The sequence below is a fragment of the Nansenia antarctica genome (genome assembly GCF_963989245.1).
Source record: "Nansenia antarctica genome assembly, chromosome: 9".
In the NCBI taxonomy this organism is placed as follows: domain Eukaryota; kingdom Metazoa; phylum Chordata; class Actinopteri; order Argentiniformes; family Microstomatidae; genus Nansenia; species Nansenia antarctica.
Window position 1 is genome coordinate 12,717,064 of NC_137679.1, and position 12,391 is coordinate 12,729,454.

The 12,391-nt window shown below is 48.2% G+C and overlaps 1 protein-coding gene across 1 annotated transcript in view; it reads right to left on the reverse strand.

The window, feature by feature from the left end:
• The window catches only part of ankrd26 (ankyrin repeat domain containing 26), a gene marked incomplete at its 5' end in the record, with an annotated part of 32,185 nt that overhangs the window by 10,724 nt on the left and 9,070 nt on the right, over positions 1 to 12,391 (reverse strand). Inside the window, 17 exons of the mRNA XM_080539502.1 lie at positions 209 to 302; positions 741 to 916; positions 1,596 to 1,748; positions 1,941 to 2,909; positions 3,338 to 3,484; positions 3,992 to 4,175; positions 4,320 to 4,533; positions 5,061 to 5,208; positions 5,382 to 5,412; positions 5,742 to 5,965; positions 6,843 to 6,875; positions 8,148 to 9,095; positions 9,630 to 9,706; positions 9,800 to 9,901; positions 10,377 to 10,739; positions 11,333 to 11,377; positions 12,211 to 12,289. Of these exons, the coding sequence (XP_080395628.1) occupies positions 209 to 302; positions 741 to 916; positions 1,596 to 1,748; positions 1,941 to 2,909; positions 3,338 to 3,484; positions 3,992 to 4,175; positions 4,320 to 4,533; positions 5,061 to 5,208; positions 5,382 to 5,412; positions 5,742 to 5,965; positions 6,843 to 6,875; positions 8,148 to 9,095; positions 9,630 to 9,706; positions 9,800 to 9,901; positions 10,377 to 10,739; positions 11,333 to 11,377; positions 12,211 to 12,289 (3,987 nt within the window). The remainder of the gene's footprint in view (positions 1 to 208; positions 303 to 740; positions 917 to 1,595; positions 1,749 to 1,940; positions 2,910 to 3,337; positions 3,485 to 3,991; positions 4,176 to 4,319; positions 4,534 to 5,060; positions 5,209 to 5,381; positions 5,413 to 5,741; positions 5,966 to 6,842; positions 6,876 to 8,147; positions 9,096 to 9,629; positions 9,707 to 9,799; positions 9,902 to 10,376; positions 10,740 to 11,332; positions 11,378 to 12,210; positions 12,290 to 12,391) is intronic.

Below are 12,391 nucleotides of genomic sequence, written 5' to 3' on the forward strand. Positions count from 1 at the left end.
CTTGTATAAGGGTGAAGAAGGTGGTGCAATAAAACAGTACATTTTATACAGTACCTACATTAACATAATACAGATTCATTGAAATATTCATTGAAATATTGTGCTTCTTACAAGTCTGTACTTAGTAAAGCAGGGTTGGTTCCACTGATGTTGTGATGGTAGGGGTTAACCTAACGGGGGGTGGATAGGTTTGGAGACAGTGACTCACCACGGCAGCGTCCTGGACTCCTTTCTGTAGTGTCTCAATTCTGTTGTTCTGCTGTTTGGCTGCAGCCTCTAGCCTGGCGTTGTCTATCTCCAGCCTACAGTGACAACAGATTGACAATCACATTTACTCATTTGCTAGCACCATGACAAAAAAAAGCACAGTATCATTGAGTTTAAAAGCTCTCGTCTTGCTACGACGCATTAACTACATGGTTTAATTCATTTATTAACAAGCGTTGGGTGCAAAACAAATGACTGGAGCAGTTATGACTTCACCAGTTAACCCTCTCCCCCTCCCCTTCCCATGTATCGCCAGCACTACCTTAATTAGGCCCCTATAGTTTTTTTTTGTTTCTTTTTATTATTACTACTCGATCTTTTCAGTTTGTAAAGCGTCTTTGAGTGTCTAGAAAAGCACTATATAAGTCTAATGTATTATTATTATTATTATGACAGCATGTGCAGTATCATCTACGTACTTTAAACCCTCTTAATTTGAGCCTATTTATCTCAGAGAATGTGTGTTCTGATACCTCTGCATGGCCTCCTCCAGCTGCTTGATGGTGATGTTGGAGCCTGCCGAGGCCGACAGCGTCTCCTGGAGTTTCTGAGCGGAACTGCAGAGCTCACGCTCCTTGTCGTCTAGACTATTCTTAAGACTGTTGATGCGCCTTTCCGCCTGGACATACTGGTCTTCACTCTCCTCCAGCTACATACAAACAAACACATTACCAATCAGACCAGAGGTCAGACAGTCATCTTACAGGTCAATCCCAGGCCATGACATATCCAGGGTTTCCTACACCTTCTGAAACATCAAATTCAAGCACCTTTCAAGACTCAATTCCCTCAAATTCAAGGACCCAACACGTCATAGTTTGAGACAGATCTAGATGAGAATTTATGTAATAGGAACTATCCGCTCACAGACAACAAACAGTCTCTTGCCTTCTCTACCACAGAACAGCAAAACAATATATTGTGAAATATGTGTAAAGTTAAGCAATACAGAGACTTATTTACTAGTTGATGAGCTAAGTAAAACATTTTTGAATATATTTTTTTTTTGAGAGAGAGAGAGAGAGAGAGAGAGAGAGAGAGAGGGAGAGAAGGGAATTCAAGCACTTTCAATGACCCATGTCTATTTTCAAAAACTTTTAAGATCTTGATTTTTTTTTTTCAAGGACCCATGGGAACCCTGATATCACTCTGATCAAATCAACTGCCATCTACCATTCATAGGTCTTATGGCCAGCAGACAGCAGATTTTTCTAGTGAGTTATTTAATTCAAGCTATGGTTAAGACAGCTTGATTGATTGCACATTATACAGCTCGTTCTGTATTGTAGACGCCAATGACTCCAAACAGCCACAGGGGGGCGTCGTACCTTCCCCTTGAGCCTGTCGATGTCCTTGAGCAGGCGTGACTTCTCCTCCTCCAGGTCGCTGCGGTAGCGGGTGTTGACCTCCAGTGAAGCCTCGCTCATCGCCAGCTTCTTTAGGGAGTCAGCCAGCTCCTGCTGCAACAGCCGCAGACCAGTCTGGTGACAGAAAACAGAGTGGGCATTTCGATAGATAGACAGACAGACAGACAGACAGAGACAGAGACAGAGACAGAGACAGAGACAGAGACAGAGACAGATAGACACTGATGTCTCACTATCAGCTTGCATAAGAATGAAGGGCTAAGGGGGAGAGGTAAATCCTCTTACTGTACTCTATCCCGGCCTTACCTCTCTGTCGCTCTTCTCCTCTTCCAGCTTGAAGACTTGGTCCCGGAGGTCCGCGGCCTTGCTGGCCAGCTCTTTGCTCCGGTCCTCCACCAGCAGCACCCTCCCCTCGCAGTCCGAGCGCAGTTCGGCCAGGATGTCGCTGAAGCGCTCCTGAGCGTCCGTCACGGCGCGGTCCTTGGCCGACCCTTTGTTCTGGGCTTCCTCCAGCTGCTGGCGGAGCAGCACGGCCTCGCTCTGGGCATGGGCCAGCCTCTCCTGGGTCGCCTCCTGCCGGGCGCCGGCGCGGCTCGACTGCTCCCTCTCCGCCCCCAGGGTCCCGTCCAGCTCCTTCAGCCGGGCCGCCGCCCCCTCCTTCTCCCGCTGCAGGACGTCCAGCAGCAGGCTCTTCTCCGTCAGCGACAGCGTGACCCGGTGGACCTCGTTCTCCAGGCTGTTGGCCCGGGCCTCCGCCTTGGACAGCTTCTGGGAGAGGCCGCTGACCGCCTCGCGCTGGCTGGCCGCCTCGCCCGTGCGCTTGTCCTGGCCGCGCTGGCGCTCCTCCCGCTCGCGGTGCAGGGCCTTCTCGGCGTCCGAACGGGCCGCCTGGCAGCGCTCCACCTCCTGCAGGGCTCCGGCCAGCCGCGTCCTGGCTGACTCCGACTGGGCCTCCAGCTGCTCTCGGGCCTGCCTCTCGTGCTCCAGCCGGGTGGTGGACACGGCCAGCTCGGCTCTCAGGGAGGTCAGCTGGCCGTTGAACTGGTAGACCGTCTGGGCCAGGCCCTCCTCGCTGAGCCGGAGGTCCCGGCGGGCGTCCTCCAGGCGTTCGCGCAGCGCCTCGATCTCCTCGGCCAGGCGGCCCTCCTCCTGGCGGCTGTGGCAGCGCGAGCGCTCCAGCTCCGTCCGCAGGTCGCCCAGTTCGTCCTGGAAGACGGAGCTCTGCTGGAGGAGCTCCTTCTCCCGGTCGCTGGCCTCCGTCAGCTGGCTCAGCGCCTGAGGACGGCAAGGCACCGCACGCTCAACCCACACGGCACTGACAAGACGTTCAATACAAGGGAACAGTGTGACAACGGACCTATCGCTAAAGCCACGCCGCCTTTGAAAACTCTGACAAACAAACAACGCTTCACTGACAGTAACTGACTGACTGACCGTGACTGAATGACATTCAATGACTTACAATGGCGGGAGTTGGCACATTTCTGATTTCTGATTTACCACAGCAAGTAATAGACATGTTTTTTTTAAAGATGACAAGAATATTTAGTCTAGAAGCTTTTCACCATCAGATATTAGCAAGTTGTTTGTCTGAGTTTTCTGCCTGTCGTGACTTTTGCTGTGATATGATTGGATAATTTCTATTGTGGGACGTGGCTTAGCGATAGGTCCATTGAGGGCACACGAGGGACACTCGACGTTACCTCGTTGCTCTTGCTGACGTTCCTCCTGTTCTCCTCCTCGATCTCCTGCTGCTTGCGGAGGTGGTTGCTGAGCAGGTTCTCCTGCAGGGCGCGAGCGCTGCGCTCCTGGGCCAACAGCCGCTGAGTCTCGCTGCGGTCCTCTTCCAGCTAGAGGACATACAAACCGTTCACCACTGGCACATATTGACCTGCATTCGTGTGTCTAAACGGGCAGAGCGGATGCGGTTACAGTTAAAGAGGTAGGCTGAGGCATCACATCTGACCTGGTTTGTTTTTTTGTGTGGGCCAGTCCGTCCCACTCATATTTTTTTATTGGATAGAGACAGTGAAGATAAGACAGGAAAGTATGGAGGAGAGGAGAGGGCATGTCAGCAGGGCACGGGCCGGATTTGAACCTAATGCCGACATGGGCACACTAGTTGGCCGTTATGCTAGACCGCTAACCCGAACCTGTTTCATGTTGTTGACCATGGCTCTCTCATCTCCAGCGCCAGGTTCTCTCTCTCTCTCTCTCTCTCTCTGTCTCTCTCTCTAAGCCAAACCTGTTTTATGTTGTTGACCAGAGCTCTCATCTCCAGCTCCAGGTTCTCTGTCTCTGTCTCTGTCTCTCTCTCTCTGTCTGTGTCTCTCTCTGTCTCTCTCTCTAAGCCGAACCTGTTTCATGTTGTTGACCATGGCTCTCATCTCCAGCTCCAGGTTCCTCATGGAGAGCTGAACCTTCTCCCTCTCCTCGGCCTCCGAGCGGTGCTGCTCCTCCTTCCTCCTCAGCTGTTCCCGGGTCTTGTCGTACATCATGGAGGCGTTCCTGTGTTTCTCCTGCTCCTGCTTCAGCATGAACCTAGAGAGAGAGGAGTGGAAAAAATGAGAGGAAGAGGGACGTGAAAGAAAGAAAGAAACACAAAGAAGATGACAGAGAACAGAGAAGAGTTTGGGACAGTTGACGTTGAGAGACTAGACAGACAGAAAGAAAGAGGTGCTCTACTTGAGGTTGTTGAGGTCCGTGTCCAGCTCCACTTGCCGGTGCTCCAGGGCAGACTTGGTGTCTCTGGTCTCTGCCATGGTGATCCTTAGCTCGCCCCTCTCCAGCTCCAACTGGGTTACCTTGTCGGCCAGGCGGACATAACGGTTCCTCCAACTCTGGATGGTGTGCTCGTACTCGTGGAATATGTTCTGCAGCTTCACCATGCTCACCGGATCTGAGGGGAGAAGACATGGGTGGGGGTTTAGGGTTGAAGCATACAAAGACTACATTGTGGTTTTATGAGGTCAGCTGACTGGATTGACCCCCAAACAGAAGATTACAGATACTACTATTAACCACTATTGAACCACGATAAAATGGACTGACTTATATATAGCGCCTTATTCCAAAGCGCTTTACAATGGCCTCTCACTCACCCATTCACACACACATTCACACACCAATGGCGGCAAGCTACCATGCAAGGCGCCGGCCCACTCATTGGGAACAATTTGGGGTTCAGTGTCTTGCCCAAGGACAGTTCGACATGTGGCCAGCCGAGGCTCGAACCGCCGATCTGCCAACCCTGCGATCATTAGACGCCGGCTCTACCTCCTGAGCCACAGCCGCCAAACGATAAGTTACGCTGGACATTCAAAGTTTAGGCAGTTAACAAAGTGCAGGTTGGGAATCATAAGACAGATTGTTTGAGAGAGTCCGTGTGGTGAGTGAAAAAGCCAGTGAAAGCTGAGCTTTGTGTACCTAAAGTGATGGAGTCCAGCTGTTTGATGAGCAGAGAGGCGTGACGGTAGCCAGAGATGGGAGAGTCGATGTCCTCTGTGGCTTCGTCAGAAGACTGGGTCAGCTCGTCAAAGTCCTCCGCCATCTCCATCTCACCTGCAGTCCGCATCTGAACACAATACAAAGGATTTGTAGGCAGTTCAAATGTGGCATCAGTCGTGGGTTCTTAATATGAAACGAGTGAATATTGGGATTCACAAAAGACATTAAGTTAGTAAGATTTGTAAAAAATAAATTTAAAAAAGCTCATGATGGTATAGAATGACTATGGCAGAACTATACCTTGTCTTTCTGAAGCACTGCAGATGGAGATCTAAATAGCAACAAACAGACAAACAGAGTGGAAGGAGTTATTTTGGGAAAATGTAACATTCCCTCCTCAAGCTCAGTCTGTAGAGAGAGTACACTGAGAAGAGGTGATTTAGTTGACGTGCGACGGTATAATGCAGTATACGCTTCAAGATCAGGAAGGAAAGTAGACATGCAACTAAATAGAGCAAACCTAACTGAGTCAGGAAAATCTAATTCAGGCCAAAAAGAAAAGTCCAGATCATTTCCCATCACCAATATTTGAACTGTCAAAGAAGTGACACCAGTGTTTTTGCCAAAGGTAAAAGAAAAAATGGCATACTGCATATATACCTTCCTTCATCGTCCGACACTTCGCTTAAAGTACTATCGTCAAACACTGAGAGGGGGTCTCCGTTAAGATGGGTGTAGGGGGTCTGAGAGGCCCCACTGACCAGCTCCCGAGGGGGCAGCCGTAAGGTCCCCTCTTTAGCTACAGCTCTCCCCTCCTCCTTTTGCTGCAGCCGTGGGTATTGTAGTTCCTCTGGAGCCCTGTGGGCGCTAGGAAGAGCATAGACCTGGCAGTGAATGTCACGCACATGACATGTACATGTCGGTCACATGGTTGCTCTTTGTAAATGGACCGACTTATATAGCGCCTTATTTCAAAGCGCATTACAATGGCCTCTCATTCACCCATTCACACACACATTCACACACCAATGGCGGCAAGCTACCATGCAAGGAGCCGGCTGCTCATTGGTAGCAATTTGGGGTTCAGTGTCTTGCCCAAGGACACCTCGACATGTGGCCAGCCGGGGTTCGAACCGCCAATCTGCCGACCTTGCGATCATTAGACGCCGGCTCTACCTCCTGCGCCACAGCCCCCCCTGTGTGATGTCATCCAAGAAGTGCATTGGGAAGGGAGGTGAAACCAATCATATGACTGGGGTTGCTTTCTGAGTGGTACCACACACTAGGGTATGGCCATAGAATTAGAACTCAATTCTAATGCTATGGGTATGAAGGTATGGTGCTCTCTGAGGATTGCCTTTGGGTGGTTTGTCCTTAGAGGCAAATAACTGTTGAATGATATTATTCAGTCCCACTTCAGAACAGTGACGATGCCCATCAGAGTGGATACGCCTCTTTGCTTGCTCTCCTTTTGAGTGTAAGAACCTATTACTTGGCTGCTAAAACTATGACAAAATGACAAAGCAAACTTAACTCATCTTAAAGACAAAAAGGTGCATACCTATTTGGACTTTTTGAACACAGTCTTTGGGTAATACGGTCACTGGTCTTGAGCTGCTGTTCCCTGAGAGTTGCTCCATTTCCACTCTGTGACTCCTCTAGGTGTCCTAAACTGGTTTCAGGTTTCCTCTCTTCTTCTAGTTCAAATTCAGACGGTCTGCTTGGTCCTTCAGCGTCCCATGAAGCACTTGATTTTTGTACCTTCATTTTGGTTGTTGTCTTCTCTTTGACAACCTGAAAAAGAGAGGGTATGTTTAATGAGCAAAGCTGCAAAGTTAACACATACTGTACTGTACTTAAATAGGTTAAGGCCAGCCTAAGATGTGTTTTGAAGCAGGTATCCTTCCAACATATATAATTCAGTGTGTCACCCTTCCTCAGGGAGACTTAACACCTTGTCGTGGTTACTCTACAACAGAATATTGTAGTCAGTTAATTAAAGGGATACACTTTGACTGAGAACCCCATTCCCAAACAGCTACTTTACCCTTGCATATGAGATGTAACATATCATACAAAAACACACTTTATTCCAAAGGCTGGCCAAAAGGTTTGTGTGTAGGAGGATTACAATATTAGTCACATATTAAGATTAAGGGCCTGTTTCAGAGACAAGGTTTAAGCCTAGGCCTGGACTAAATCACACTTTCAATGTAAAGATCTCCATTGAAGATGCTTTTTAGTCTATGATTAGGCCATGTCTGTGAAACTGTCCGGAAACTAAGTCTATCACAACACCATGCAAAAACACAGTCAACATGAAAACAACAGCTGCTAGAACACATCAATCCAATCACAGCTTTGTTTTCATTGAAAAGAAGAAAACACATTTCTCCATGCACATTTCATCCACTACACACCACCACACAAGCTAGGGAGAACGAGCAAAATACAATTGACCCAAGTGAACAGAAAAACTAATATTTTCTCAAAAAGGCAGCATGCGCAACTCACAGACGGAGAAACAAACAAACAAACAAACAAACAAACAAACAAAACATTCACTAAGAGGAGAAGAATGGCTTTTCGGTGGATGATGGGAGTGAAATCCAGGACGCACGCACAACAGCTGAGTGAAAGAAAGGCCTGTGTGACCGAGAGGACAGTGTCGGGCGAGGAGTCACTAATGACGTGCTAAACGACAGTGCGGCAACTGTCAACACCGTACGTGGTGAGAGAGTGAGAGAGGTGAAGGTGGAGAGCAGAGGAGGAGGGTTAGAAGTTCACTTCGGTTTTATGAAAGAGATGAAGACAAGGAATTCTACTTAATAATACACACTCCTTGATGTGGGGAAAAAAACGGCAGATTTCTAAAAACAGAGAGAAATTGTTTTCTAAGATCTATTTCTCCGGCAATAGTTTGGGTCTTTTCTCACCCAGACTCAGCTGAGGTGGGTGAATGAAGAGATGAAGAGACAGAGAGACAGAGAGAGAGAGAGAGAGAGAGAGAGAGAGAGAGATACAGTGGGGGAGACTATGGGAGTGAGGGCGGCCGTCATCCTCTACCTCTTTCTGCAGCAGGGCCTTCTCTTTCTCCAAATCCAGGAACACAACCTTCAGCATCCCTACCTCATGCTTGAACCTCTGCATGTCTTCCTCCAGCTCTTCGTCTGAAAGGCCCGGTGGAGCTGGGGGTCGTACACTCAGGGAGGGGGGCTGGGAGGAGCACGCTTCAGGTACCTCTTCCTCTGAGAGAGATGGGTCCTTCTCTGCATCTTGCCTTTGGACAGAACAGCTTCCCTCTGCGATAAACTCTGGTTTATTGGCCACATCCGGCGCAGGTTTGGTCTTGATTTTGCTTGACGACGAGACAACATCGTCATCATCAGACTTGGGCTCTGAATTACCATCTGTGAAGATCTTAGTGGCATTGTCCATATCAGAGCCTCCTTCTACAGCTTTACTTCCTCCAGACAGTTGTGTTGAAGGAGACCTGTTCACCTGCTGCTTCTCAGCAACAGCGTTGTTACTGGGCAGCTCCAGGCCCTTACCGCCCTCGGTACTGGGGCCGAGGTGGGGGCTCCCTGGGAGATCAGAGGGCTGGGCTCTGTCCTCACAGTCAGAGTTCTCCGCCGAGTCTGTCAAGGAGTCCTCCAGCCCCGACTCCCTCTGCTCAGGGATGGTGAGCAGGACCGTGCTCTTCGCTCTGGTGGTCGGACGCACTATGGGCTCCCCCTCCTCTTCATCACTGGACTCTTCCTCATCAGTGGGAGCAGCTTCGGCCTTTCCCTTCTGTTCTTCTTCAGCAGTGACCTCAGGCAGCTCACCAAACCTCTCCTTCAGTTCAGCCGCCACATTCATAAAGTGGGACTTGACGTCCCTTTTCTCCACCTCCACCCATATCTTCTCATAGCGTTTCTCCCATGGCACCTCCTCATCGGCTGCCTCTCCTTCTCTATCTAAATCGATCCCATCCTTCTCCTTTTCCTCCTCCTTCCTCCTCCTCCTCCTCCTCTCCCGTTTGGAACCCCAAAGGGCCAAGATGGTATGGCTTACTCACGTCTAACTCTGATGAGTGTAATGCATCATCTTTCTCCTTTGATGGCATGAGTAGACAAAGAAATGTGGTTAACACTGAGACAGCAAGTGTTACCAAGTCAAACAAGAACACTGTTCAAAAGGAATGAGCATGCGGGTACGGTTTCTTACTCATAAGATTAGCACATCAATAACACAGTACAGGTAAACAGATTCAGACACTTTATGATAGTGGATAAGTGGTTAATGAAGCAGTCATGGTAAAGTAGTAATGATCACGAAAGGTGGAAGAAATACAGCTCATTCAGGGTTCACTGTTGGATACAGTGCTGAGGATATGAAAGAGTGAACGTATGGTATGATGATACAGGGGAATGGGTGACGTGTTTGAGTGAAGGTGATAGGGCAGGGTAGAGATATCATGTATAAGATACGGCTTCTTCTTGTAAGGAAAACATGACGAGGTAAGATGGAGAGGCTACAGCAAGGTATTCCCTGACTATGACCCACCACTTGTGGCTGTTCCTCAAGCTCTGGACGGCTCTCACTCTCTTGATTCACTGGCGAAGGCTTATGGGCAGGAGACTCTGCAGGGGGAAAGACACAGCTGTCTTAACAAAAGCAGTAGCAACACATAGTACATAAATAATCATACTCTTAATCAACTGTGGGTCTTTTACCTGGTTTCAACACTGAGTCAGTCTCAACTATATTTGGCATTTCCTTCGTAGTCTTGACTGGGCTGGAGGTAGAGGTCACATGATCTGAATCCCAATCAGAGTCTTAAAAAAAAGAGAAAAAAATGAAAAAAGAGATAAAATCCTGTGAACTCACGCAGTATCTATCTACAACCTGACTTAAATAACCTAATAGCAGCAGAAAGGTATTAGAGATTTGATTTGATCTTTATTTATCTCGAACATTTCAACCTTAAAAACACACACATTTGTAATAACAAAAAATAACAAAACTACATTTAAAAAATAAAAAAATAAAAAATAAAATAAAATATATATATATAAATTAAAATAAAATATATCTTCCTAGACATGGAAGTAAGTCAACAATGGTTTTGTTCGAGAAGGGACAGAAAGAAGCAAAGCTTATCTGGTCCTGCCCCTTCCTTACAATATCATATTATTATGCAAGAAATTATCTATCAATATCAAAAAAGAATATACCTATCCACTATAGCAAAAGATAACTAAATATGCAATCAAAAGCACACGCAGAGCCTGCGGTTTCATCCCTCCTTACCATCCTCACTATCCGGTCTCTGGGACTGGGATATCTTCCTGGCACGTGGCTGGGGTTGTGGATGGGGATGAGGGGCAGAGGAGGAGGAGGAGTGAGGGGTGAGGGGGGTCAGGGAGCGGGGGCTGGGCAGCGGAGGGGTCCCAGACGGAGACGGCTTCTTCTTCTCACGGCTCCAACTCCTCTGGGACGTATCCTCCCTAGGGGGTGTTGCGGGGAGGTCTTGCTCCTGCTCCTGGACAGTGGGCAGCGGGACGGGGGAGGGAGAAGGTTCCTCCTGCAGCTCCTCGACCCCGGGGGAGGCTACTCTGCGGCCAGGGAGAGTCCTCCTGCTGGCAGTGCTGGCTGTGTCCCAGTCAGAGGCATCTGGTGGTCAGTGACACAGTGAGAATAGTGTGAGAGAGAGAGAGAGAGTGGGACGTCTCTGGACATGAACAGCATGGCTACTTCACCACTACTTCATCACTCTTTTCTCTGGATCTATATGTTACGGTACATGTGGGAATACGGTACATGTGGGAAAATTAGGGTTAGGGTTAGGTGCTACGTCGACTTGGTACATGCTGGCATGTCTAACCCTAACCCTAATCCTAACCCTAACCCTACCCCTAACCGTAGCACCCTAGCACCTAACCCTAGTTTTCCCACATGTACCGTATTCCCACATGTACCGTAACATATACATTTACAGGCTACTTCACCACTCTTTTCTCTGGATCTATACATTTACAGACCATGCACTGAGGAGGCACTAAAAAACAAATAAAAGTAATATGTAGAGGCTTACGACAACAAGATATTCATATGCACTAACCTGCTTGATTTTTTTGAGTTTCTTAAAAAATAAAGTGTTTTAATGAAAGAAGAGAAAGATATTCAGAATAGTCTAATGAGATGATCTGTTGTTTAATCATGTGATTGTAGCAGATACAGCTCCGTAGACCTCGGAGTAAAGTTACCTTCCAGGTCATCTACGTCACCCAACCCCAGCTCCTCCATGAAGTCTGTAGAGCAGAATGAAGGACAATGTCGCGCACAATGTAAAATATAACATGTAAATATAACAATAGTATAATAATAGTGAGGCTAGAGGCCCCAATTTGAAGAAATCCTGCCTGTTGCGATAGAAGCCCCACTTTAATACACAGAGCAAGGGCAGGTCTTCAGCAGCATTTTTAGCTATAGGGCCATCACAGAATTTCAAAATGGCAGCTAATATCGCTTTGGGGTCAAGAAAGACCTCTCTTTTTATTTTTTTATCCCTTTTTCACCCAATTTAGTATCCAATTGAACCCAACCTAGCATCCAATTATCCCCTGCCTATTGTGTAGGATCCGCCGCACGACCCCGTGGCCGGCAGCCCCAGAGGAGATCGCCAGGCAGACTGGCTCCTCGAGCCCAGCACCGTTATTCCGGCACCCCGGGGGCGCTGTTGCGCGACGGATCCTTGTCCGGAAATAGTCCTATACCGCCCTCTGGAGCGGCCGCTCAATATGCCGCTCCCTGTGTGCCTCGGCCATATCCGGATCTGGCGAGACCGGGATTCGATCCCAGTCCCCGGTGGGCAGCTTGCACTAGTGGCTAGTGCTTAGACCGCTACGCCACCGCGGGGCTAAGACCTCTCATTTTGAATGGCCATATCTGATTAGATTATTGGTGCAGTAAGACCAATTCTTGGGTGTAGTGTTTGCAGCAGTGTGGAGAACAAACATGGTCTTTATAGCTAAACATGTTTTTTAAGACCTGCCCTGGTGTCAAATGTTGTGCTTTTATCAAAAGCAACAATTCCTTAAAAATGTGGCCTATAGCCCCCCCCACCTATAAGGAATACGTTTACCTGTCTTTCTGTCAGCATCCTCTTTGGAAGACTCGATTTTGCTCAGAACAGACAGTGGTTCCCTCTTTATCTTCTCAGGCTGCGGAAAGGCGACCTGTTACAATTTACACCAACAACCCTGTGTTCTCCCTAAATTAACTGAAGCTGAACTTACCTCATTTTCTGGGACATCATCATTGTC